The 26,816-nt window shown below is 40.4% G+C and overlaps 1 protein-coding gene across 2 annotated transcripts in view; it reads left to right on the forward strand.

Annotated features, from left to right (window-relative positions):
• eps15 (epidermal growth factor receptor pathway substrate 15) overlaps positions 1-26,816 on the forward strand; it is a 155,681-nt gene that overhangs the window by 127,917 nt on the left and 948 nt on the right. The window contains exons 17-24 of one of the 2 annotated variants that reach the window (XM_073063013.1): positions 1,905-1,997; positions 2,714-2,804; positions 6,862-6,906; positions 9,096-9,241; positions 14,852-14,921; positions 18,171-18,247; positions 24,516-24,678; positions 25,034-25,131. In XM_073063013.1, coding sequence (XP_072919114.1) covers positions 1,905-1,997; positions 2,714-2,804; positions 6,862-6,906; positions 9,096-9,241; positions 14,852-14,921; positions 18,171-18,247; positions 24,516-24,678; positions 25,034-25,131 — 783 coding nt within the window. Of the gene's footprint in view, positions 1-1,904; positions 1,998-2,713; positions 2,805-6,861; positions 6,907-9,095; positions 9,242-14,851; positions 14,922-18,170; positions 18,248-24,515; positions 24,679-24,955; positions 25,132-26,816 lie in introns of both variants that reach the window. The other variant, XM_073063012.1, reaches the window with a different exon arrangement.

Consider the following 26,816-nt stretch of genomic DNA (forward strand, 5'->3'; position numbering starts at 1 on the left):
CATGCTTCACAGTTGGAATGAAGTTTTGGTGTTGGTGCGCAGTGCCCTTTTTTCTCCAAACATAGTGGTATGCATTTCTGCCAAGAAGTTCAACTTTTGTTTCATCTATCCACAGAGCATTCACCCAGAAGCATGGTTGAACATCCAGGTAGTCTTTTGCAAACTTGAGACATGCAAGCAATGTTTTTTTTTGGAGAGGGGTGGTTTCCTCCATGCTGTCCTTCCATGAACACCATTCTTATTCAATGTTTTTCTTATAGTGGACACATGGACAGAGACTTTAGCAAGTTCTCAAGACTTCTGCAGGTCCCTTGCTTTTGCCTTTGGATTCTTTTTCTCCTCCTTCAGCATTGCACATTGTGCTCTTGGGTGTGTTTTTTGCAGGATCCCCACTTCTAAGGAGAGTAGTACTGAATTTCTTCCATTTGTAGACAATTTCTGTTACTGTGTACTAATGAATACTCAGGTCCTTTAGGTATGTTTTTGTAGCCTTTTCCAGCTACATGCATTTCTACAGTTCTCCTAGGGTCCTCTGAAAGTTGCTTTGATCGAGACATGGTGCACGTAAACAGATCTTTCTTGAGAAGAGCAGGTTCTGTCAGTACTCTGACTTTGCGTGTGTTTTTATTTATAGGGTAGGGAACCTCTACAACCCACACCTCCAATCTTATCTCATTGATTTGAATACCTGACTCCAAATAGCTTTTGTAGAAGGCATTACCCCAGACATACCTTTTTACATACTTTTTCACATACTTTTTTGAACCTAGACTGTGATTGCTTAAATAGTGTACTCAGTAGTAACAAGAAGTACAATTGTTTGTGTGTTATTAGTTTAAGCAAATTGTGTTTGTCTATTATTGTGACTTAAATGAAGGTCAGACATTTTGAATAATTAATGCAGAGAACCGGGTAATTCCAAAGGGTTCACAAACTTTATCTTGCAACTGTACTTGTCACACAAAATAATGTTGATGGGCTGATCAACTTCTAGCTGGTTGTCCTAGGTACAGGGGATCTAGGAACTGAACCACATATCCCAGGTGGGACACTTGATTATTTTCGGATTTTGAGATTTGCCTCTAATTTGCCAGAATCCCAACTTGATTAATGCTTCAGAATTCTATAAGCAGTGTTTAACAGAAATGGGAACAAAATATCCTTGTCCCATCTCTCCATTTCCCATATAAAATAAAAAGGTGCTGCAATTTATTTGCAAATTTGGTACATTCTGTGGAGAGAGAAACAGCATTAACATTTCAGGAAAGTGACCCTTCATCAGAACTGGAAAAGTGTGTGTTTAAGTTCCAGAGAGAGGGAGGGGTGGAGGGAACAAAAAAAGTATCTTTGTAATTGTAAAGAGCAAAATGTGTATGTCACAAATGCTTTCAGAGCCATCTATTTAATAGTTATGACATCAGCTAAAGAAAGAGATGTGGCAATGGAAGCATGTTTTGATCAACACCTTATTGAAAACAAGAAAGGAAATTGGAACCATTGAGGGTCAGCCAAGTAAAAGATACTGATAGAAATCCCACTGGAGAGAGGATTCTCGAAGACAAGTGGCACTGACTTGAGCAATAATTGAAAATCAAATGATTAAAATCAATTCAGTTGAAATCTATTGGCTGTGTTTGTTCATCCTAGCTATTAATGTTATAATTCAGGAAGTTGGAGCTGTAATGCATTTCAATTTGGTGTTTACAATGAGTTATTTGTGCCTTGTTTATTTGTAGATCTTTTTTTATCATGCCTGGTTAAACTTCCCCCTTTGCAATCAAGTAATTGTTGATGATAGTAGTACATAAGCACTTAACACTCTTTATATGATGGGTGTTTATCCATTTATTTTCATTGAGCCTTTTCAGTTTTCAGTAATGCATTTGTGTGAATATTGTTTCTAGGTCAACAACAGCATTGCTGAACCCACCCTCAGCACAACACCGATGATGAAGACGGAACAGACTGAAATTCAGCAACCCAGTCTTGCAGAAAATGTGAGTTTGGTCATGGACATTTTCTCACGTAGATCATGAATGTTGATTAAAATTACTGTTTAGGTTTTTGGGCTGGGGTGTGATTGTTGGAATTGGATCTCTCTCCAGGCTTGATTCAATTATTAAATGGAAGTTTTGCTTTCGGACAGAAGTATCAGTTTAGATCTTAATTTAGCTCTCACTCATATTCCTATATAATCATTTGAAATATTCTGATTTGCAATTTTGTTAAATTTTATACAGTTTGGAAGTACTGGTTGAATTTAAAAGGGATTTGAAATTGAGATGCAAGCCAACACTTTATTGTCAGTTAAACACTGCAGTGCCATGCATTGATATATAGTTAAACACCAACAATTTTAGGAAGGTTTGTTTCCTTTTATACTTTTCAAATGTGTTTCAGATGGTCAAGGCATGTTATTTAGCTGAAATTATGTTGGAATACGAATATTCTCAGAATTTTTTATTGCTTAGCTTTAATATAGTTGATGCAATTTGGTTTTTAATTTTGAAGTATTTTTTGTTCATCAAAATTGCTTTTAAAATTGTTTGAATATTGCTGTTTTCTACTGAGAGCATATTTGGCTTAAATGTTTGATAATAGTCATCTGAAGAAGGTGCCTTTGCAATCAAAAGCATATATATTATGAAAGAAATATCCAAAATTTAACCAGTATGTACTCTTATACATAAATATATATTTTTAATTCTTGTAGGAAGATCCTTTTGATATGAAAGCTAGTGAATACCCCAACAATATCACAGACCCCAACCTAGACTTCTTTCAAACAGATCCGTTCACTGGAAGTAAGTTCATTTTTTTGATCTCCTTTTGAAACTTAATATTTTCTTTACATAGTTTTATAAAACTGGGACATTTTTCAGCAGATGTATGAAATAAATACACCTGAGCTTCCTGACCATGGCCAAATCAAACTTCTAATGAAGGAGAAATTAAAATAGAATTTCATTTGTTGTAGTACAAAATGCTGCAAAATAAACCAGTGATATAGAGGTCAAATATGATGGCAGAATATAGTATTAATGGTAAGATGCTTGGCAATGTGGAGGATCAGAGGGATCTTGGGGTCCAAGTCCATAGGACACTCAAAGCTGCTGCACAGGTGGACTCTGTGGTTAAGAAGGCATATGGTACATTGGCCTTCATCAACTGTGGGATTGAGTTTAAGAGCCGAGAGGTAATGTAGCAGCTGTATAGGACCCTGGTCAGACCCCACTTAGAGTACTGTGCTCAGTTCTGATCACCTCTCTACTGGAAGTATGTGGAAACCATAGAAAGGGTGCAGAGGAGATTTACAAGGATGTAGCCTATGTTGGGAAGCGTGCCTTATGAGAATAGGTTGAATGAACTCGGCCTTTTTTCCTTGGAGCGACAGAGAATGAGAGGTGACCTGATAGAGGTGTACATTCGTGGTCACCAACCTTTTAAAGTCCAAGATCCCCTAACTCGGCCTTAGTTGAAAGGCAAGATCGACCCCAGATCGATTAGTTACACACATGCGCACCGGGACAGAAAAAACCGGAAGTAAAACCCCACAACCCAGAAGTAGAAATAATGTGTGTACACCAGGGGTACCCAGCCTTTTTTGCACCGCGGACCGGTTTAATATTGTCCAGTCTGTTCCACGGTTCAGTTTTCGTGGCTCTTGGCACTTAGCTTCTGTCCTGTGCTGCTCACGTTTTTTCCACTCACAAAACTCAACGGGTTTGTCTTTAAGTGCAAGGTGCTTGGACTCAAGGTGCCAAAGCAGTTTTGAGGGCTTCATTGCCTCATAGACAGCCTCCGGGCCCAAACTGCAGCCTCCCGCCCGCCCACCGCCAGCTGCCTTGGCTAGGTACGGCTGGTCGTGGGTGGGTTGAGAGGACAAGGTCAGGGCCGGAGGTCCCCGTGCCGGGGCTGTGGTGGTCAGAGTCCGGAGAGCGCGGCCGACCGATTGGGGAGTGTGACAGGGTCCGTGCCTGCCCCCCTTGTGGGATCTATTGGCTGACAAAAGTTTGTTTCAGTAGATTGCAGCACGGTAGCTGCTCTGCTTCTTACAAAACCCTGAGCCCGAATTAGGTCATCTGTGAATATTTTAGCACCAGGTTCCCCACGAACATTCGGTGTGGTAAACAGGTTTAGAGGTGGCGCCCATCTGTCCAAGCTCCAGGCCAGTAGCTACAGCGCTTCCCACTGGCCATGCGAGGCCAACCAGTGATCCCTGGCACGAGGGTGTCACTGCATTTAGGTAACCGATGACTGCGTGTGGGTTCAGGTTCAACAGTGGGCGTGACAGGGAATGAGGAAAGGTGAAGTTGACTCATATCGTTTCCTCGCAGCCCGATGGTTGGGGACCACTGAAGTACACTGTGTAGTGCGTGGCGGGGGAGCTACACGCATACACACTGGGCAGAAAGAACGGAACTAAAACCCCGCAACCCGGAAACAATCTCTCAACAGTATTTATGTATTTATTTTTCTTTTTTTTCGGGATCTACTGGAAAAGTCTCAAAGATCGATCGCGATCGATAGGTTGGCCACCACTAGTGTACATGATGATGAGAGGCATTGATCGTGTGGATAGTCAGAGGCTTTTCCCCAGGGCTGAAATGGTTAGCATGAGAGGGCACAGTTTTAAGATGCTTGGAAGCAGGTACAAAGGAGATGTCAGGGGTAAGTTTTTTTACACAGGGAGTGGTGAGTGCGTGGAATGGGCTGCCAGCGATGGTGATGGAGGCAGATATGATAGGGTCTTTTAAGAGACTCCTGGATATGTGCATGGAGCTTAGAAAAATAGGGGACCTTGGGTAACCCTAGGTAACTTCTAAGGTAAGGACATGTTTGACACAGCTTTGTGGGCCGAAAGGCCTGTATTATGCTGTAGGTTTTCTATGTTTCTTAAACTTGCAGTTTGAGTTTCTAATTAAACATACTACTGCAGATTCCAAAATAATTGGTGCTTGAGATGGTTAATAATCATTTCTTTATTGACTTGGGATGCAATTATATTGCATCAATCAATTAGTTTCAAAGCACTTGAGACCATCCTAACTGAATGATTTTTATAATTTGTTCATTGGCTGTTTATGATATAGGCAAGACCAGTGTTTATTGAACATTACTAATGGCCCACTGAACCACTTCAAAAGACAATTAGAGTTAAGTACATTGTGTAGATCTGGTTTCATGTATGGATGTCAATTGGGAATTCTGGCATATCTCTTCCTCTGAAGGACATTATTAAACCAAATAGTCATAACAGTCTGGTAGTTTCATGGCCAATGTAACAGATTAGGCTTAATTGATTACTTGAATTTAAATTTTTCAGTTCAATATTGAAATTCAATTCATGTATTAGAAGTAATTCCAATCTATTTCAAGCCTACCTTTAAGATTTATAACAATTTGGTGGAAAAAAACTTGTATTTTACCCAATGAGTGTGGTGGATTCTCTTGCTGCAAGGACCTGACACTCCCCCCCCCCCCCACCACTCAATTTGACATTTGATACTGAACATCTTCTTAGAGTTAAGAGGCAGTTAATAGACAGCCGTAAGCCCCAGTCTTTATTGCTGTCACATGGAGTTTGCTCTGGAGGACTATACCTTAAATTATGCAGTTCTACCATTTTGATTTTCTCTTGTAATTCAAAATCCCCAATCATAGTTGGCCTGTGCATCACATTTGGGTTATGAAACTTTTCCACACAGAATTCACAAAAGATACCCCAAGAATTTGACATATGGAATAAAACTCACTCTCACTGAATATATGTTATAAATCAATACAAAATTATTTTTCCCTGCACACACTTGACCCACGCATTGATGCTGCTACTGTGTATTATGGAAATAACAACACAGACTGATATTGAGGAATCCAATAACCCTTCCCCCACCACCCTTGTAATATAGTGGTCACTGTTTTGGCACATGATAAGAAAACATGACTTGCAAAATAGCTCTACGGTACTGCAAGGCAATGATAGTGTAGAAATTATAGAACAATAAGTTAGAAGTTGCCAGAAAAATAAGATAGATAAATCTTCTATAATGTGACTAATAAATTGACTGAATGAAACAGCTTTTTGTGAATGTTCGTATGTACATAGCAGTGTAGTACTCCCCTTTCAGAAGGCCACTCTGAATAAAAGGTGTATCATATTTGATAATCACACTAACTCAATACATATGACAATGAACCATTGTTCATAAGGAGCTGTTGAGCAATCAACTAAGCTTCTAAGCTCTGTTAGTACTTCCACAATGTGTATTTCAAATTAGCACCTATGGCAACGCTGCTGTAACCTCCTTTCAGAAGGTACAATTTACCCGCTATGAGCGATCTTTTGGCACTAAAGCTGATTGCAAGTGTCAAAGATGATGAGAAACCGGAACCCAGTCAGAGTGCAGAACACTGAGTGCACAACAGTTCACTCTCTCAAAACAAAATTCAACTCACGATCTCATTACCAGTATCCAATATTTCTGCTAATTTGCCTTGCTTTGTATCCGCTCCCCTTAATCTCTCTCTCTTTCCTTCCAAAAATTGTCTCCATCCCCTCCATTTTTCACTTCCTCCTTTCTCTTCCTTTACCCCTCCCCACAAGCCCTACCCTTCCACTTTGCCTCATCTTTCCTTTTCCACCCCCTCCCCAATTCAGAATCAAACTCATTTCACACCCTTTGCTAAAGTAAAGAAAATATTAAATATTAACTATATAATACACATAAAGCAGCAATAGTTTTCAGATAGGGAACATGGTTGCACAATAAAACACACATGTACCTGTGTAATTGCTGTTGATCTATTCTTGAAAAAGTTATTCTTTAAACATCATTTAATTCAATTATTTTTCCCCAGATGATCCCTTTAAGGATGATCTATTTGGGAAGGTTGACATTGCAGGTAAGGAAAAAAATTTGCAAGTTACTTCCACCTGAAGCTGTTTCACCAAATGTGCACTAGGACAGACAACGTGACATCGCAGTTAGCACTGCTGCCCTGGAGCTCCCAGGTTCGATCCTGATCTCAGGTGTTTTGTTCTTGTGTGCAGTTCTCATTTTCTCCCTGAGATGCCAAGGTTTCCGGTAGTTGCTCTGGTTTTCCACCACTTCCCAAAGATTTGCTGTAGGCTACCATAAATTTCTCGTTAGTCTAAAGTGCCAAAAAGAATCAAAGGGTAATTGATAGATGTATGAGAAGTAATACAGTACAGTCTCTTGCAAGAAAATAATAGGGATGGAATGGGACTGAATACAAAGTTGATTCTTTCTCTCAACTCTAAATAAGGTGAGGCTGTTTTTAAAAGGTAGCAAGAGTTTTTGTTGTGGGGTCATGCCTGGTGTAACGAGATAAACTGTCTTAGCTGAAGCATGGCAATTTTATTTAATGCTTAACGTCATGTTTATTGGCAAACTACTTATCTATTCTTACAATAAGATCAGTTCAAGCATATAATATTCTGATTTTTATTGTTTACAGTCATGATACATTTGTCAGGAAAATTTGTATTTTAAATTTCTGTTACACCAGTCCTATACACATTTTTGATGGAGTTGAAGCTCCTAGGGCACTTTACAGAAGAATATATCTTCACAAGCCTCACACAAAACATCAGGACAGGTGACCAAAACCTGGTCATGGGCTAGGTTTTAAGGAGCACCTTAAATGATGAGAAATGGGTAGACTGGTGGAGTGATTTAGGGTAGGGACTCCAGATCATGGGGCCCTGGCAACTGAAGGTACCAGCACATATGGTGGAGTAATTAAAATTAAGCTGCAAATGATGCCAGTATTTGAACTGCACAGATACCACAAAGCTTGTGGGACAGGAGGAGAATACAAAGGCGAGAAGAAATGACACCACAGAGAAAGTGGAATGTGAGCATAACAATTTTAAAACTGAATTACTGCAGAGAAACGGTTATAGATTCCCAGATATTCAGTGACTGTTGAACAGGATGAGCGTAGACATGTGAAGGCCAGCCTGAATTAGCATTTCGAAGAAATAATGCAAATGCTATCAGCACTCTTCTACACTCAGGGGAATGAAAGGTTAGGTATGTGTCATCTACATTACTTAGAAGGAAAAACCTGATATTAGCTTAGATCTCCATTGGAGTGAGCGAATCAGGTACTCGCTGTATACAAAAACATCATATCAAACTTCACATATCATGAACTAATAAAAAAAATTGAGAGAGAACAGTGAGGAATCCCCTGCTCTATCTCCACCATTTTTTAAGTCTCATTCTGTAGCCAGTATTGGAAATTTGTGTTAGAAATATTGGCTGTCAATTCATATTCATATTTTTAACCTTATAGTAAAAGTGATTCATTGTATTCCCTGTGTGTCTCATTTATGCATCATACAATGGCCACATCTGCTGTGGAAAGAATTGTGCATGTGCTGCGCAAGTAAATGATGTTTACTGTAACAGCGTTGATTACACTAAGGAGGGAGAGCAAAAATGCAAGAGATAAGGATGGGAGAGTAATCATTCTAGTTGTTTAACAGCTTGCCAGTTTAAGAACCTACCAGTTCATCTGTAAATCTAGCTATGAAATGTTATGCTAGTAATTTCATATAATCTGGAAATCTTAAAAAAATATTTACTAGCTTTCGTTACTTTAAAAGGTGATGTTCTCAGAGGTGGATAAAATTGTTCAGACTAAATTTTTAAGAACTACTTTCTCTTGTTTGTGAAACTTCATTCATTCTGTGGTGGATTTTTTGCAGTATAAACAGCCCCTGATCCTCTCAAAAACTCTTACTTACAACATGAAGCTTGAAAATTCAAAAACTGTCATACTGAAAATGTGAAATTAAAAACAGAAACTGCTAGGAACACTCAGTAGGTCAGGTAGCACCTGTTTAAAGAGAAGCTGAGAAAATATTTCTGATCATAGATCCTGAACCAGAATGCCATGAAGCTATTTGTTTGAATACATTTAGCCTACATTTGGAGGAATTTGGTCTTGCGTATCTGGGCTTAATAGTTATTTCTAGTGAGCTCAGACTTAACTGATGGTAGGCATCATCTCTACTATAAGTTTTTTGATTGTGCTATCATTTTTGTTATGGTGTTTTGCAGATCCTTTTGGAGGTGATCCTTTTAAAGGCACAGACCCTTTTGCTGATGCGTCTGATAACTTCTTTCAGCAGTCTGCAAATGACCCATTTACAGCCACAGAGGGTGATCTTTTCAATAATACATTAACCAATACTAATGTGGAATCAGTAAGTATGGGAAAAATTATGTATTCAGTTGCCATTATCGTTAAACAAAATACAAAGAAACCAATCTAAAACTGATAAGGCAGCAGCATAATGATATGGAATGAAGTGATTACCATTGCAAACCTTGTTGGGCTGCAAGTTCCAGTTAATAATGAAATGGAAGAGCAGAAGAGTATTTATCAGGGTGCATTTTAGTGTGTTCCACCCATAATACGGTGTCTTTAAAAAAAAAGCTGGATCTAAGTCTTGGATCCAAAGGGTTACTTATTGATTATATTACAGGACTATCAATTGCTGGAAGAACTGAGAGTTTAGATGTTGTTGTCAAAACTGGGGCATTTGAATTTAGTTAATCTAACCTTGAGTCAATAATATTGGCCCAAAAGCCACTGGATCGGTAGTTCAATCGTTCCCTTTAATATCAGAGAATATATACAACATACAACCTGAAATTCTTGAAGTAAAGGAGCCATTAGGAGGTAGTGATCATAATATGGTAAGTTTTTATCTGCAATTTGAGACGGCTAAGGGCAGCTCGGAGGTGTCAGTGTTGCATTTGAACAAAGGAGACTATGGAGCCATGAGGGAGGAGCTGGCCAAAGTTAACTGTACGGATATCCTAGCAGAAAAGACAGTGGAACAGCAATGGCAGGTATTCTTGGAAGTAATGCACAAGGTGCAAAATCAGTTCATCCCCCGGAGAAGGAAGGATTCAAAGGGGGGAAAGGGGCCACAGTGGTTGACAAAGGAAGTCAGAGATTGCATAGCATTAAAAAAAAGGAAGTATGACAGAGCTGAGGTGAGTGGGAGGACAGATGATTGGGAAATTTTTAAGGAACAACAGAACTTAACTAAAAAGGCAATACTGGGAGAAAAAAATGAGGTACAAAGGCAAGCTAGCCAGGAATATAAAGGAGGATAGCAAAAGCTTTTTTAGGTATGTGAAGAGAAAGAAGATAGTTAAGAACAATGTTGGGCCCTTGAAGAATGAATTGGGTGAAATTGTTATGGGAAACAGAGAAATGGCAGAAGAATTTAATAAGTACTTTAGATCTGTCTTCACTAAGGAAGACACAAGCAATCTCCCAGATGTATGGATGGGCCGAGGACATAGGGTAACAGAGGAAATGAAACAGATTGACATTAGGAAGGAAACGGTGATGAGTAGACTGATGGGACTGAAGGCTGACAAATCCCCAGGTCCAGATGGTCTGCATCCTAGGGTACTAAAGGAGGTGGCCCTGGAAATTGCGGATGCATTGGTAATCATTTTCCAATGTTCCTTAGATTCAGGATCAGTTCCTGAGGATTGGAGAATGGCTAATGTTATCCCACTTTTTAAGAAAGGAGGGAGGGAGAAAACAGAGAACTATCGACCTGTCAGCTTGACATCGGTGGTGGGAAAGATGCTAGAGTCCATTATTAAAGATGAAATAGTGGCATATCTAGATAGCAGTGATAGGATTGGGCCGAGCCAGCATGGATTTACCAAGGGTAAATCATGCTTGACTAATCTATTGGAGTTTTTCGAGGATGTAACCAGGAAGTTAGACAAGGGAGATCCAGTGGATGTAGTGTACCTCGATTTTCAGAAGGCATTTGATAAGGTCCCACATAGGAGATTGGTGGGTAAAATCAAAGCTCATGGCATTGGGGGGAAGACATTGACATGGATAGAAAACTGGTTGGCAGATAGAAAGCAAAGGGTAGCGGTGAATGGGTGTTTCTCGGAATGGCAGGTGGTGACTAGTGGAGTGCCAAAGGGCTCGGTATTGGGACCACAGCTGTTTACGATTTACGTCAACGATTTAGATGAAGGCATTGAGAATAACATCAGCAAGTTTGCTGATGATACTAAGCTGGGTGGCAGTGTGACATGTGATGAGGATGTTAGGAGAATTCAGGGTGACTTGGATAGGCTGGGTGAGTGGGCAGATACTTGGCAGATGACGTTTAATGTGAATAAATGTGAGGTTATCAACTTTGGGAGTAAGAACAGGAAGGCAGATTATTATCTGAACGGTGTAAAGTTAGGTAAGGGAGAAATACAAAGAGATCTAGGAGTCCTTGTTCATCAGTCACTGAAGGTGAATGAGCAAGTGCAGCAGGCAGTGAAGAAGGCTAATGGAATGTTGGCCTTTATTACAAAGGGAATTGAGTACAAGAGCAAGGAAATCCTCTTGCATTTGTACAGGGCCCTGGTGAGACCACACCTGGAGTATTGTGTACAGTTTTGGTCTCCAGGGTTAAGGAAGGACATCCTGGCTGTAGAAGAAGTGCAGCGTAGATTCACAAGGTTAATTCCTGGGATGTCAGGACTGTCTTACGCAGAGAGGTTAGAGAGACTGAGCTTGTACACGCTGAAGTTAAGGAGATTGAGAGGGGATCTGATTGCAACATATAAGATTATTAAGGGATTGGACAAGATAGAGGCAGGAAATATGTTCCAGATGCTGGGAGAGTCCAGTACCAGAGGGCATGGTTTGAGAATAAGGGGTAGGTCATTTAGGACAGAGTTAAGGAAAAACTTATTCTCCCAGAGAGTTGTGGGGGTCTGGAATGCACTGCCTCGAAAGGCAGTGGAGGCTAATTCTCTGGATGCTTTCAGGAAGGAGCTAGATAGGTATCATGGATAGGGGAATCAAGGGATATGGGGACAAGGCAGGAACAGGGTATTGATAGTAGATGATCAGCCATGATCTCAAAATGGCGGTGCAGGCTCGAAGGGCCGAATGGTCTACTTCTGCACCTATTGTCTATTGTCTTGTTCTTCGCAGACATCCACAAAAAGCCCCAAAGCCCCCCCACTCCTCCTCCCCATGTACAAGCAGCAGCAAGGCATCGACCCTTCCCCTCCCCCACTTAATTCAGCAAAAAAAGCAGCAGCACCCTCTGCCCACCAAGAAGCAAATAGCAAAGCCCCCAAGAGAGACCATGATCTGCAATACAACAAAAACTAATTGTTCACCCGACAATTCAACATACCACAGGTACACAGCGAGGAGGAGACAGAAACAAAGCAACTCGCTGATTTAGGGTGTTTAAGTCTGCCATGTTGTTTATTTCCCCAAGTACTCAGACCCAGCAGCAAACTCTTCCCCAACAACGAAGGAAAGAGAGACAGAGATGCAAGTTCAGAGTCCCTACTCTTCCTGATATTCTGTTAAATCCCGTAAGATTTCAGTTGGTGGTACTGGCTTATAATCAGCTTATTCCCAGGGCCATAAAGCCTCAGAACCCTGAAGGCACTCTCATCTTCTAGGCCGTGTCCTTGCGATATCATAAACAGCCGAGAACGGGAACCAACATAACAAAAAACCTAAGATTGAGTTCAGCTCCAGGTCAGGGTCTTTGACAGAACCCTATCCACCTTGAAAAGGAAAAAGAGAGACATTAAAGATAGAAATTGAACTGTTTCTGCAGAGAGCTCAAGGAAGTTGCTGATTAGCGCCACTGGAACTTCGCCCTCCATTTTAAAAACTAACTGGTTGATCAATGTTCCTTAGGGAAGGAAAACTGCTGTTCTTACCAAAACTGATCTTTGTGACTTCAAAGCAGACCTAACAGAGCAAACCGTTTTATTCAAGGTCAATTAGCGATGGGCATTAATTGTTGTTTTTAACAACAAATACCACATCCTGAAAATGAACACATTTTGAAACTGTTCTGGAGAACATGGCCTAGATATGTGTTTCAGGAATAGTGTTCATTTTCAGAGTGTTGTTGCAAAATTCAGTGAGGCTTGGGGCACGCAGCATCAGTGGACAAACAGTGGCCCTCGCACACCACCTTTTGCATGCTGACTGTTACCAAGCAGACAAATGCAAGTCTGGGACTTGGGGTCAGGTCTAAGAAAGTGATGGTTAATTCAGAACCTCAGCCAAAGTCCAATTGGAATGAGGGAGGCAGGAAATTAGACTGATACATGGAAGTCCACTGCAAAGGGGTGAGCAAGGTTCCCAATCCCAGGCTGAGGTCTGCTTGGAGCTGTTGTGTCTGTGGTCAGAGTCACCATTGAAACACTGAACCTGGTGACATAGAAGTCTTCATTCATCAAAATAAGCTCAAAAGTACATCACATCTTATATCCTTGAGATCAATAGGTGATTCAATACAATTAAAAAGGTATCATTTACTTCAATACTTTAGCTTGACAATGTTTCCTGTGAATTGCATATCGACAGTGAGAGACACCTCTGAATGTTCAAATACGCTTGCTGAGATAAACTAATTGCAATTGTCCCTGAACTTGCACGATTTTACAATGGTGCAAATTCCTTAAACCCATCTTTGGCTGGTGCATACACAAACATCTCATCTTCAATTTACTGCTTGCAGTATCTCATTGCAACTGGAGATTGGTTCGTTAAAACTGAAGACTGGCTCTTGCTTGAATTAATATCTGCAACATTCACATAAATCCTGAATACTCCCTGACACAGCAATTCTAATAATACATGGTTGTTCTGTGGAAAGAAACCATAGACATCTCAGAATAATATGACAGTTTTTTTTGGGACAGTGCTCAGTGAGGGTGTTGTTCAGGAAATTATGCAATTCTGTGTGTTACTGATAAGGAAATTAACTGAAATTTAAGCTACTTTGAGTTGCATGAGCCATGACCTCTTGATTTGAGCCAAAATTAAAAGATCACTGAAATCTTTTGGATACATGTTTTTGAATGGCAAGATCTTTAATGGAGTAATCTTTTTCCTGGAAATTTAGTCCACAAATCTAGTGTTCATTATATTTAGAAAAAAGAACTAGAATTGATATAGTGTCTTTGATTTTCCCGGATTTCCGCTAATTCATCACAGGCAGGGCCCTCCTACATGCAACAGCAAGATAAATTATAAGATAATCAGTTCAACTCAGTGGCATCCAAGAATCCAGGGGGAACTTCTGCTTTCCTTTGATTGTAATACTTCCTTATTTTTGGGAGATAACTGAAATCCCTTTTTGGCTGCGTTGTGATAATTAGTACAGTACTGTGCAAAAGTCTTGGGCACATGTATATAGCTAGGGTTCCTAATAGTTCTGCACAGTATTGTAGTAATTTTATGTATTGCACTGTACTGCTGCCTCAAATAAAAAGATTTCATGACATATTTGAGTGATCATAAACCTGATTCTGATATGGGTCTCTATTGTGGACTGAGAGTGGCAATGGGGCAGAGAGAGAGAAATCATGATTGGAAAAAGGGGAAGAGGTGGAATTTAATTGAATTGACTTTATTTCTTACAACCTTCACATACATGAGGAGTAAAAATCTTTACGTTATGACTCTGTCTAAATGTACAATCATAGCAATTTATAATAAATAGAATCAGAGAGACATTCTATAATGATCAATAAACCATTGCAATCAAATGATCTTGCCTTGTGTCTCAGGGCTGGGTGTTCCATGGCACCCTCCCCCTGCCCATGGCTGTTAAATATTTTTGTGGACTAAGTTCCAATGCCTTGATTCTGTGTATCCAGAACAAATTGAGATTTCTTTTACGTAGTAAAATACACATCGATATAAAATATTTGATTTCTCAGTTTTCTGAATTTTCACTGCATGTAAAACAAAGTTTATAGTTATGTTTATATACATTTGACTTTAGACAGAAGCAATAAATGCCAATGATCCATTTGTTCCTGGTGGTGGTACAGTCTCATCCACTGCTGATACAGGTGAGAAATTTAGATTAACAATTATTAATACTGTAGGCACTGTAATGTCGGCCTTCTGTTGTTTACAGAAATTGGCTAATTAGGTATTCATGTCATCATTCACATTGCCGTGAGCATATTCTTGAGTGCATTTGCACTCTCTGTTGTTGCCCTTTTTAGTGCTCCACCTATCCAGTTTATCTGTATTTCTAGCCTTTCCGTGAGTTGTACCAAATCTTCTGTTTACCAGTCCCCGTTGTCTTTCATAAGCAGTCGCTCAGGACCAAGGATGCCTGCTTCCACTCATGTTCTGTGGGTTCTGATGATGCTAATGTGAAAATTATGTTATCTTCCTCAGAGCAGCAGATGCAAGGGTGATGGGGTGGATAGTTTATGAAATGGTGTACTCCTTTCTTGGGCTTTCTTGGTCTCCTAATGCATGGATTTGAGGTTCCACTCCCGAATGTTCCTCTTTAGATATTCTTGACAAGGTTTTCCCAGGAATTGGGGAGAAATATTGCAATTTTTCCAAGGAGATTTTGAGAAAATCCTTGTCTACCTGGCAAACTCTTCTCAGGTAGAGTTAGACTAGAGTGTTGGTTTTGGGAGTCTGGTGTTGGGCATGTGAGCAATGTGCCTGCCCAGTCTCTTCCCTTAATGCACTGTTGTCTATTATATTGACTGTTAGCCATATGTAACTAATTAGCACCCCACATCTAGTGAATTGAATTTTATTAAGGAATTTAAAAATAATTACAAGATGTTTCACACAAAAACTGAATATGCATATAGTTGGAACTGGAGGGATTGAGTTAAAAGGAGAGATTGGGTGGGCAAGCGTTATTTTTCCTAGAGTGTAGGAGGCTGAGGGGTGATCTTATAGAGGTATGTAAAATCCTGAGGGGCACAGATAGAGGAAGTTTAAAATTAGAGGGTTTAAGGTGAGAGGGGAAAGATTTAAAGAGAACCTGTGAGGTGATATTACTCATTAGAGAGTGGCAGACGAGTGGAATGAGCTGCCAGAAGATGAGGTACTGCCATGTGGTTGCTATCTCAGATTCAGATTCAGTTTATTGTCATTTATAAACCTCAAATACAATGCAGTTAAAAAATGAGACAACGTTCTCCGGAATGATATCCTGAAAAAACACAAAACAGACCACACAAGAAAAACCACATAACGTTTGGTAATCCCCAATCCAGAGTCTGGAGAGGCTGCTGCGTATTGATATCGCACTACCATCTTAGCACGTTCCCCGGAAAGGAACTACAGACCCATCAGACAAACCTAAAGCTACAAGACCTACACAAAACCACATAGTTACATATAGTTATAGTTAACATATAGTTTCAACAGTGCAAAGCAATACCATAATCTGATAAAGAGCAGTCCATGCACGGTTTAAAAGAAAGTCTCAAAGTCCCGACAGCCCATCATCTCACGCAGACGGTAGAAGGAAGAAAAACTCTTCCTGCCATGAACCTCCAGCGCCGCAGCTTGCCGATACAGCACTTTGGGAGCTCCGACCACAGCCAACTCCGAGACTGTCCGAAAACTTCGAGCCTCCAACACCGAGTACCATCTCTGCCGAGCGCTTTGACCCCAGCACCGGCCGCCAAGCAACAGGCAAAGCTGAGGATTCGGGGCCTTCCTCCCGGAGATTTTTCCGATCGCACAGTAGCAGCAATAAAGTTCTTGGTTTTGTTCAAAGGAACAATCCACTGCAAAATAAAACTGACTATTTTGTCCTCGTGCAGGACATTAAATAACCCCAAGTTACTAAACTGTAGTCCTTGCATATGAGGATATCGAGATTTCGAAAAGTGGGCAAAGTATGATACACAGATATTTCTCAAACTGGAACTCATATGTATGGGTGGGGACTTCTCTGTGGTTTAAAAAGCAAGAACCTTAGAAAATTGTTTGTGAAGTTTTTGAAAAGCTAGTTTCTAGATGTATGGGGAAGTTATCTTAGCTCATGCCCCCTGGTCCTCTGTCATACTTACAGCTTATGCAAGATTAAAACGAAGTTGTATATTAATGGAGAGTTTTAACTCTACACCTGTAGTACAAGATGAAGGGCTTCTGCTAGAAGTCAGATAGCCAAAAAATTGGCCAAAGAGTGAGATTTTGAATTGAAGAGGTTAAACAGTGCGAAGTTTGTAGAGTGTTTCAAGGTTTGAGCCTCGGCACTTGGGTATGGCTTTTAAAAATATAAAAGATGTTCAAGAGGCCAGAATTCAAGTGAAGACTCAACTTGTTCATTGCTGCTGGTAGAAGCTCAAGATGTCTTGAAAATGAGGTAGGTGAGACATCTTGAGCTGTTCTTAATCACCTGTTAGGGTTGGAGATGAGTTTTCCAGATTGCAAGTTCTCTACCTGGTTTTCATCTTTTTTATCTCTCAGCAGAACGGGGAATGTCTGTTCTGTGATGCATGGGTCATCACATCTACATGAGATAAACTAACTGGACCAATGGATTTTCCTTCTGTCACTCTTACTGATTTAAAAACAGAGGAGAGTTTCACAACATGATGGTAGATCTTTCATTAACCACAACCAAATTAATTGCGTTTATCTTTATTGTGTAGAAGTTACTTTCTATAAAGGTTATAGTACGTGGCTAAATAGTGTTAATGATAGCCGTCTGAAATAAGCTACACAAAATCTCATCCATTGTTGTTCCTGGCAAGCAGGCCTTCCCTCCTCCTTTGCCATGCTTCCAATTTCCTAGTCTAAGTGCAAAATGATCTCATAGAATTTGAACACTTAAACATATACATTGCAGTTTTAGCACCCTTTGGACATCTGAAAACATTTTGTAACCAGTGAAATTCTTAGCAAATAGTCTTTACTGTAGCTGTAACAACATTGCAAAACAATTAACCTATATTAAAGTAAATGCACCTTAAGAGATTATGCTTCCAAGTATACTTTGACTGTAAAAAATATCTTGTGTACTTGCCCCCATGTACATTTAAATGTATAATAGTGCCACAACTTATGCTCATGAGAGTATGTGATTATCTGTGAATTAAGTACAACTGAGGCCCATTTGCCTTTTTATATTTTATCAGTGAGCACATATCCAATATTTTCCCACATTTGAGGCTCCTGTCAGAAATCTTTTGAGAAGAGTTTGTACTGTGTTCTAGATTATGTTTGCTAACATGATTGCAGTTCAGTGTAGCTGCTATGATTATCTGAAACAGGCATCAAAATAATTGTTTTTGTAATGATATTGATATTGCATTCTTTCTATGTTTCAGTTACTGATCCTTTTGTCTCAGTGTTTGGAAACGATTCATTTGGAAGTGGATTTGCAAATTTTAATACACTATCACAGGTAATTATGAATATATCATTGGAACATTTTAGTACTTATTTTAAATCTTGTAAGATTCAGAAAATTGGCTAGATAGAATGTTGAATAAGTTTAACAGAGAGTAGTAAATTCCCTTTCTGTTCACATTTGAAGTATTTTTAATTAATTACACTTTGAGTAGCCTATCTTATTTAAGAACTACAGCATTAATAATCATGAAATAATTTATATTTAGACAAAACTCTCAAATTAAAGTTATACCAAGTTAGAGACTCATTCTAATACAGCATTCTGAAAGAGTTCTAGCTGTGCTTTGTTAGGAATGAATGTATCCTTTTGAATAATTTGTGAAAATAACAACACTAAAGGTCTTATAAGTGCTGAATACAGAATAGGATAAGTCAAAAATGTAGAATATAAATTTAAAATTGGCTTCTTTTATCCTTGATCACTCTTATTTACATTCCTCAGTTGCTTCTGCCTCTTAACTCCTGTACACCCTAGAGATTTTGCTGTTATAGAGGCTGAACAGTGACTGTAACGATATGAGAGTAATATAGGTTTAGCTTTTCTTTTACATACATAGATTGCAAGCTGCGTGTGCACTTTATCATGTGCCTCAGAAATTTCGCAAACTAATTCTTTTGAAACACATTGATTCCTTATAATTATTTTGCTCACAGAAGATCCTCAAAATCAACATTGTTTACAAAAGCTGTATTAATACTGTTGATTGGTAATTAAAAAGAAAACAGTTGGATTTGGTAGCTGGAGTTATAACTACACAAGAAGTTGCAAATGAGAAAATCTGCAGAATCTGGAAATCCGAGCAATTCACACAAAATGCTAGAGGGACTCAGCAGGCCAAGCGGCATCTATAGCGAAAGAGTAAACAGTCGTCATTTCGGTGCAAGTCCTTTCATCAGGACTGGGGGGCGGGGGGGGGAAGAAGTTTGGAAGTTAGAGTAAAACGGTAGGGGGAGGAGAACAAGAAATGCTAGGTGATCAGTGAAACCGGGAGAGGGGAAGGGGAAATAAAGAGCTGGGAAGTCAATTTGTGAAAGAGATAAAGGGCTAGAGAAGGTGGAATCTGATAGGAGAGGATGGAAAGCCATGGAAGAAAGGGAAGGGGGGGAGCACCAGAGGGAAGTGATGGGCAGGTAAGGACTTAAAGTGAGAGAGGGAAATGGGAATAGGGGAATGGGGAATGGTGGAGGAGAGGCAGAGGAGCAATTACCGGAAGTTCGACTAAATCAGTGTTCAGTGGAGGCAACCCAGCTGGAATACAAGGTGTTGTTCCCCCAACTTGAGTGTGGCCTCAATCCATGGCCACCAATACTGTGGGTACTCTCGAACTTCTGGTAATTGCCCCCCCCCCCCCCCCACCTTCTCCTTCACCTTCACCATTCCCCATTCCCATTTCCCTCTCTCTCCTTGGAACCAGAGTGCCAGAACAGTTTGTGGAGAGGTTGTGGAGGCAGATCTTGGTAAGATCGCAGACCAGGTTAGGAATCAAAAGGTTTAGCATTGTGCTAAGATGAGGTTACTAATTTACAAACAGAGGCAATGTGTAGTGAGGAGACTGTTGATAGGGCATAATTGAAGTCAACAGGATGAGTTGCAACACAAAAGGTGGACAGAATCAAAAAGGATGAACAGGACTGAAGGTGCCCACAGTATACGGAATAAGGTGGATGAACTTGCAGCACAGTTGCAGATTGACAGGTATGATGATGTAGGGTGGTGTGGCTCTGCTGGTAAAAAATGGTTAGTAAGAGGTGACATAGGGGTGGAAGGTGTGGAATCATTGTGGATAGAGCCAAGGAACTGCAAGGGTAGAAAGATCCTGATGGGAGTTGCATACAGACCCTCAAACAGTAGTAAGGATGTGGCCTACAAATTACAATAGGAGATAGAAAATTCATGCCAAAAGGGCAGTGTTACAGTAGTAATGGGGGGACTTCAATACACAGGAAGATCAGGTTGGGGAATTTCTAGAGTGCCTATGAGATGGTTTTTCAGAGGATCAGCTATTCTGTACTGGGTGTTGTGCAATGAACCAGAATTGATTCAGAGAGCTTAAGGTAAAAGATCCCTTAGGGGAAAGTGATCATAACATGATCAAATTTGCCCTGAACTTTGAGAAGAAGAAGCTAAAGTCTGATGTATCAGTAGTACAGTAAAGGGAATCTCATTAAGACCATTATGAAGACAATAAGATATAGGAGCAGAATTAGGCCATCTGGCCCATGGTGTCTGCTCTGCCATACCATCATGGCTGATCCAATTTTCCTTTCAGTCCTAATTCCCTGCCTTCACCCCGTATCCCCTTATGCCCAGACCAATTAAGAATCTATGAACCTCAGCCTTAAATATACATAAAGACGTCCTCCACAGCTTCATTTGCCAAAGAATTCCACAGATTCACCACTCTCTGTCTAAAGAAATTCCTCCTCATCTCCATTCTAAAAGCGCGCCCCTCTATTTTGAGGCCGTGTCCTCTGGTATTGGACTCTCCCACCATAGGAAACATCCTCTCCATACCCACTCTATTAAGGCCTTTCATCATTCGATAGGTTTCAATGAGGGTACCCCTCATTCTTCTGAATTCCAGTCAATACAGACCCAAAGCCATCAAACACACTTCAAATGTCAAGCCATTCATTTCTGGAATCATTTTTGTGAACCTCCTTTGAATCCTCGCCTTTTTCGGCATATCTTTTCTAAGATGAAGGGCACAGCCCTGCTCACAATACTCCCAAGTGAGGCTTCACCAGTGCTTTATAAAGTCTCAATATTACATCCTTGCTTTTATATTCTAGTCCTCTTGAAATGAATACGAGCATTGCATTTGCCCTCCTCACCACAAACTCAACCTACAAATTAACCTTTAGGGAATCCTGCACAAGGGCTCCCAACTCCCTTTGTACCTCAGTTTTTTTGTATTTTCTCTCCATCTAAAAACACTGACAACCCTTTTGCTTCTTCTACCGAAGGGTGTGACCCCTCTATCTATCTTCATATTGTCTGCAAACTTTGCAATAAAGCCATCAATTCAATCATCCAAATCATTGACATATATCGTAAAAAGTAATGGTCCCAACACAGACCCCTGTGGAACACCACTATTCATCAGCAGCTCGCCAGAAGAGGCTCCCTGTGTTCCCAGTCTTTGCCTCCTGCCAATCAGCCACTGCTTTATCCATGCTAGAGTCTTTCTGAAATACCATGGGCTCATAGCTCACAGCTTCATGTGTGGTACCTTGTCAAAGGCCTTCTGAAAATCCAAGAACACAACATCAACCTTTCTGTATGCAATATGCATGATACCGTACATGTCAAAGCGTTCGAGTAGACGGGGAAAGACACTTTAGACATCCATGGTGTCCATTCACTTCAACTTGAATGCTCCAAAGTCATAGACTCTGAATTACTCCCGGTGCCACGTGCTAGTCAAGGCAGGAATACGATGAAGGTACTGATGTATGCGTGGCTGAGGAAGTGGTGCAAGGGGCAGGATTTCAGAATTCTGTATCATTGGGATCTCTTCGGGAGAAGGCATTACCTGTACACGGGACAGATTACACCTGAACCTGAGTAGGACCAAAATCCTTGCGGGCAGGATTGCTAGAGTTGTTGGGGAGGGTTTAAACTCATTTGGCAGGGGAATGGGAACCAGAGTGATAGGGCGAAACTAGTGGGATGAGTTGAAGTGTAATATGGGGGCAAAATCAAAAAGGGTGATGAATACAGGATTATATTTGAATGTACGCAGTATACAGAATAAGGTAACTGTTCTTGTAGCGCAGTTAGAGATCGGCAGGTAAGACGTTATGGGCTGAGATGTGGCTGATAAAAGATAGTTGAGAGCCTAACATCTGAGGGTAAACCTTGTATTGAAAGGAAAGGCAGGTGGCAGAGTGTGTAACGTAGCTCAGATGGTAAAAAAAAACACTAATTCCTTAGAGGTGACACAAGATTAGAAGATGTAGAGTCCTTGTGGGTAGAGTTAAGACACTAGAAGGGTAAAAAGATTCTGTTGGGAATTATATACAGGCCTCCCAACAGCACACAGGATATAAATTTCAATGAGAAATAGAAAAAGCATATAATAAGGATAATGTTGAAATTGTCATGTGGAACTTCAATGTGTAGGTAGATTGGGAAGATCACTTTGGTGTGAAACCCAAGAGAGGGAATTTGTAAAATGCCCACAAGATGGCTTTTAGAGCAGCTTGTGGTTGAGCCACTAGGAGAAAGGTGATTTGGAATTGGGTAATTTGGGTGTTGTGTAATTAATCATATTTGATTAGGAAGTTTAAAGTAAAGAGGAAACCTTGCCTGACAAGTCATTTGGAATTCTTTGAAGTAACAGGCAGGATAGACAAAGGAGTCAGTGAATATCATTTACTTTTATAAGGTGCCGCACACGAGACTGCTTAACAAGGTAAGAGCCGATGGTATTACAGGAAAGTTGCTAACATGGATAGAAAATTTACTGATTGGCAGGAAACAAAGAGTTGAAAAAAAGGGGCTTATTCTGGTTAGCTGCCAGTGACAAATGGTGTTCCGCAGAGGATGATATGAGGACCACTTCAATGATTTGGATGACGGAATTGTTGGCTTTGTAGCTGAGTTTGCAGATGATACAAAGACATGAGGAAGGGTAGGTGGTGTTGAGAAAGCAGGGAATCTGCAGAAGGACTTAAATGACATTCACTAACTCTTCATTTGTCTATTCTGCCTGTTATTTCCTCAAAGAATTCCAACAGATTTGTGAGGCGATTTCCCCTTAAGGAAACCATGCTGACTTTGTCCTACTTTATCATGTGACTTCAAGTATCCTGAAACCTTATCCTTAATAATGGACTCAACCTTCCGAACCACTGAAGTCAGGCTAACTAGCCTATTATTTCCTTTCTTCTGCCACCCTCTCTTCTTGGAGTGAAGTGACATTTGTGATCTTCCAGTCCTTCGAACCATTCCAGAATCTAGTGACTCTTGAAAGATCATTACAAATGCTGCCAAAGTCTCTTCAGCTACCTGTTTCAGAACCCTGGGGTATAGTCCATCTGGTCTAGGTTTATCTACCTTCAGACCTTTCAGGTTCCCAAGCACCTTCTCCTTAGTAATAGCAACTGCACTGACTTCTGCCCCCTGACATTCTTGAAATTCTGGCATACTGCTGGTGCCTTCCACAGTGAAGACTGATGCAACATCCTTCAGTTCATTTGCCATTTCTTTGTACCCCATTACTACCCCTCCAGAGTCATTTTCCAGCGGTCCAATATGCACTCTCACCTTCTTGTATACTATGTATCATCTTTGATATTCGTGGCTAGCTTACTTTCATATTTCATCTTTTCTCTCCTATTGCCCCCTCTTGTTTTTATGCTTTCTTTGACTTTCTTTGTAAGCTATGGTTGCCTCATCCTCCCTTTAGAATACTACATCTTTGGGGTGTATCTATCCTGTGCCTCACGAATTACCCCAGAAACTCCAGCCATTGCCGTTCTGTCATGTTCCTTTCTAGTGTTCCTTTCCGATCAATTTTGGCCAGCTCTTCTCTCGTGCCTCTGTAATCCCCTTTTACTCCACTGTAAGGCTGATACGCCTAATGTTATCTTTCCCTCTCAAACTGCAGGGTGAATTCTATCATATTATGATCACTGTCTCCCCAGGGTTTCTTTACCTAATCAAATCTGGTTCATTATGCAACCCCCAATCCAGAATTGCCTTTCCCCTAGTGAACTCAACCACAAGCTGCTCTAAAAAGCCATCTTGTAGGCATCTTACAAATTCCCTTTTGGGATCCAGCACCAATCTGATTTTCCCAATCTACCCCCGTGACTATCATAACATTGCCCTATTTCAGTTAAGAGCTAAGCTACAGATATGCTACAAACCCATAATCATAGAATGAATTTTAAAACTCAGCCAGGAGAAGGAAAGTGACAAGCTTCAAAGCTTTCCAAAGAATGTAAAGTTCATTAGATGCATTTTCCTGTCTGTGGCAATTAAAAAAGCAGTATAAGAGAGTTGGGTTGATGTAAATGAAAGGTTGACATACACCGCCTCTGGCCAGTAGTTAAAAGTATTGCTTCAAGTAGTTAGCATCAATTACAGATGAACATTTTTTTGCATGGTAGCATGAAGGTATGTTGTGATCATCAAATTCTTTGGTCATTGAGTTTTCTGGTACATTACATCCAAAGCTTGTTTAGACATAATTTTTGCATCACTGTTCATTTTTTTTCCTTCTATTTTCAATTTGTATTTCTGCCTTTAGTCCGATCATGCAGATCCCTTCATTTCTGCTCCGGGAGCAGATTCTGAAAAGGAAGCCTTTGGAAAAAATATATTCACAGATGATCCCTCAAAAAATGAAGAACTGCCTCCAGCATTACCGCCAAAAGTCGGTACACCAACAAGACCCCCTCCTCCACCACCTGGTATGTGAATACAAGTGCTTCAAAAGTAGTACAGTTTTGTTTCAAGGACTACTTTTTCTTCCTTTCATTATGAACATAAGAGTTAATCAGACATCCTTTGCTCATTGCTCATTAAATTCCTTTAATTTACATTGAAGAAGGATCTCATTATGACCAAAGGAAGTTTTAGTTCAAATTTAGGTTTGAATTTTATCTTGTTTATAAGTTAACCATTTCAACTTAAGATATTGAAAATTCTAATAGGAAAAATGTTTAATATTTGTGTTTTTAAATGTAGGTAAAAGACTCTCCCTTGTAAAGTCAGAATCATCCGACTCCTTCAAGTCAAATGATCCTTTCCATCCATTTAACTCAGGTGATTCATTCCATAAAGAGAAACAGCTTGATCCATTTGCTCCTACCTCTCCAAGTAAAGTTGCTGGAGACAATCCAAATTTTGCAAACTTCAACACTGTAAGTATGGTTTGTTTGAGTTGTTAATTTCCTTAATGTGGACAAAAAAAAACATGTGGATTGTTAACACAAAGTACACTACAGATGCTGTGGTCAAATCAACACGTACAAACAAGCTGGATGAACTCAGCAGGTCGGGCAGCATCCGTTGAAATTAGCAGTCAATGTTTCGGGCCGAGACCCTTTGCCAGGACTGAAGAAGGAGGGGGCAGGGGCCCTATAAAGAAGGTGGGGGGAGGGTGGAAGGTGCCAGGTGAAAAACCAATCAGAGGAAAGATCAAGGGGTGGGGGAGGGGAAGCAGGGAGGGGATAGGCAGGAGAGGTGAAGAAGGAATCTAAGGGGAAAGCACTATGGGTAGTAGTAGAAGGCAGAATCATGAGAGAGGTGATAGGCAGCTAGAAGAAGAGACAGTGAAAGTGGGATGGGGGAAGGGAGAGGGAGGGAATTACCGGAAGTTGGAGAATTCGATGTTCATACCAAGGGGCTGGAGACTACCCAGACGGTATATGAGGTGTTGCTCCTCCAACCTGAGTTTGGCCTCATTGTGGCAGTAGAGGAGGCCATGTATGGACGTATCCGATTGGGAATGTGAAGCAGAGTTGAAGTTGACAGAGTTGATCCTGTATGTTGTGGCGGACGGAGCAGAGGTGCTCGATGAAGCGGTCCCCCAATCTGCGTCGGGTCTCGCCGATGTAGAGGAGGCCGCACCGGAAACACTGGATGCAACAGATTACCCCAACAGACTCGCAAGTGAAGTGTTGCCTCACCTGGAAGGACTGTTTGGTGCCCTCCTCTACATCGGCGAGATCCGACACAGATTGGGGGACCGCTTTGTCGAGCACCTCCGCTCCGTCCGCCACAACAGACAGGATCTCCCGGTTGCCACTCACTTCAACTCTGCTTCACATTCCCATTCGGATATGTCCATACATGGCCTGCTCTACTTCGACCTGCTGAGTTCATCCAGCTTGTTTGTTCGTGTTGATCTGGGTTGTTAATATATTTTGTTTTGCATATATGGCAGCATGCAGTTCTGCAATCGTTTTTAAATCTAAATTTAGTGTCACAGCGTAAATTATTATCCATAGCAGTCAAAGTGTACATTATTTATCTTGTCAGTACTGCCAGAGAACAAAAATTGTTCAGAAGCCTGGTGGACAGAGTAAAGTGCAAACTGGAGAGCTGATCAGCTCAGGCCACATTTGAAAATCTTTCTTTTGAACCCATGAAATGTATTTTCAAAGGACTATCCTGGAGTAAAGGAGAAATTTTGGGGTAGGCTGCAGGGAAAATCAAGAAAGGTTGTATATTTCATTATAACTCCCAATGAAATTGGCAAAAAATTTGTCAGTGGCTCTAAAGGGAGGACTTTTCATTGAGTATTTTCCTATTTTTAAGGAAAATACTAAAGAAAATATTGACATCTTTGGAAGAGGTGAGATGAGACTCTAGTTAGGTCTTGTTCCCTGTTGCTGAATATTTAACCACTAAGTAATTCCATCAGAAGTATTTGAATTTGTAATTTTGAAAAGCTGTAAACTCCAGTAGCCATTCAATCTTAAAAAACCATCAACTAAATAGAGAAAGGTGACTGTTTCTTATATATTAGCCTCAAGATGGTGTCTGCAGAATGTATTTGTTACCAGTAAATAATATCTATTTTTAAGGGGTAAATTGAATTGAT

Source organism: Hemitrygon akajei, chromosome 12, assembly GCF_048418815.1.
Source record: "Hemitrygon akajei chromosome 12, sHemAka1.3, whole genome shotgun sequence".
In the NCBI taxonomy this organism is placed as follows: Eukaryota; Metazoa; Chordata; class Chondrichthyes; order Myliobatiformes; family Dasyatidae; genus Hemitrygon; species Hemitrygon akajei.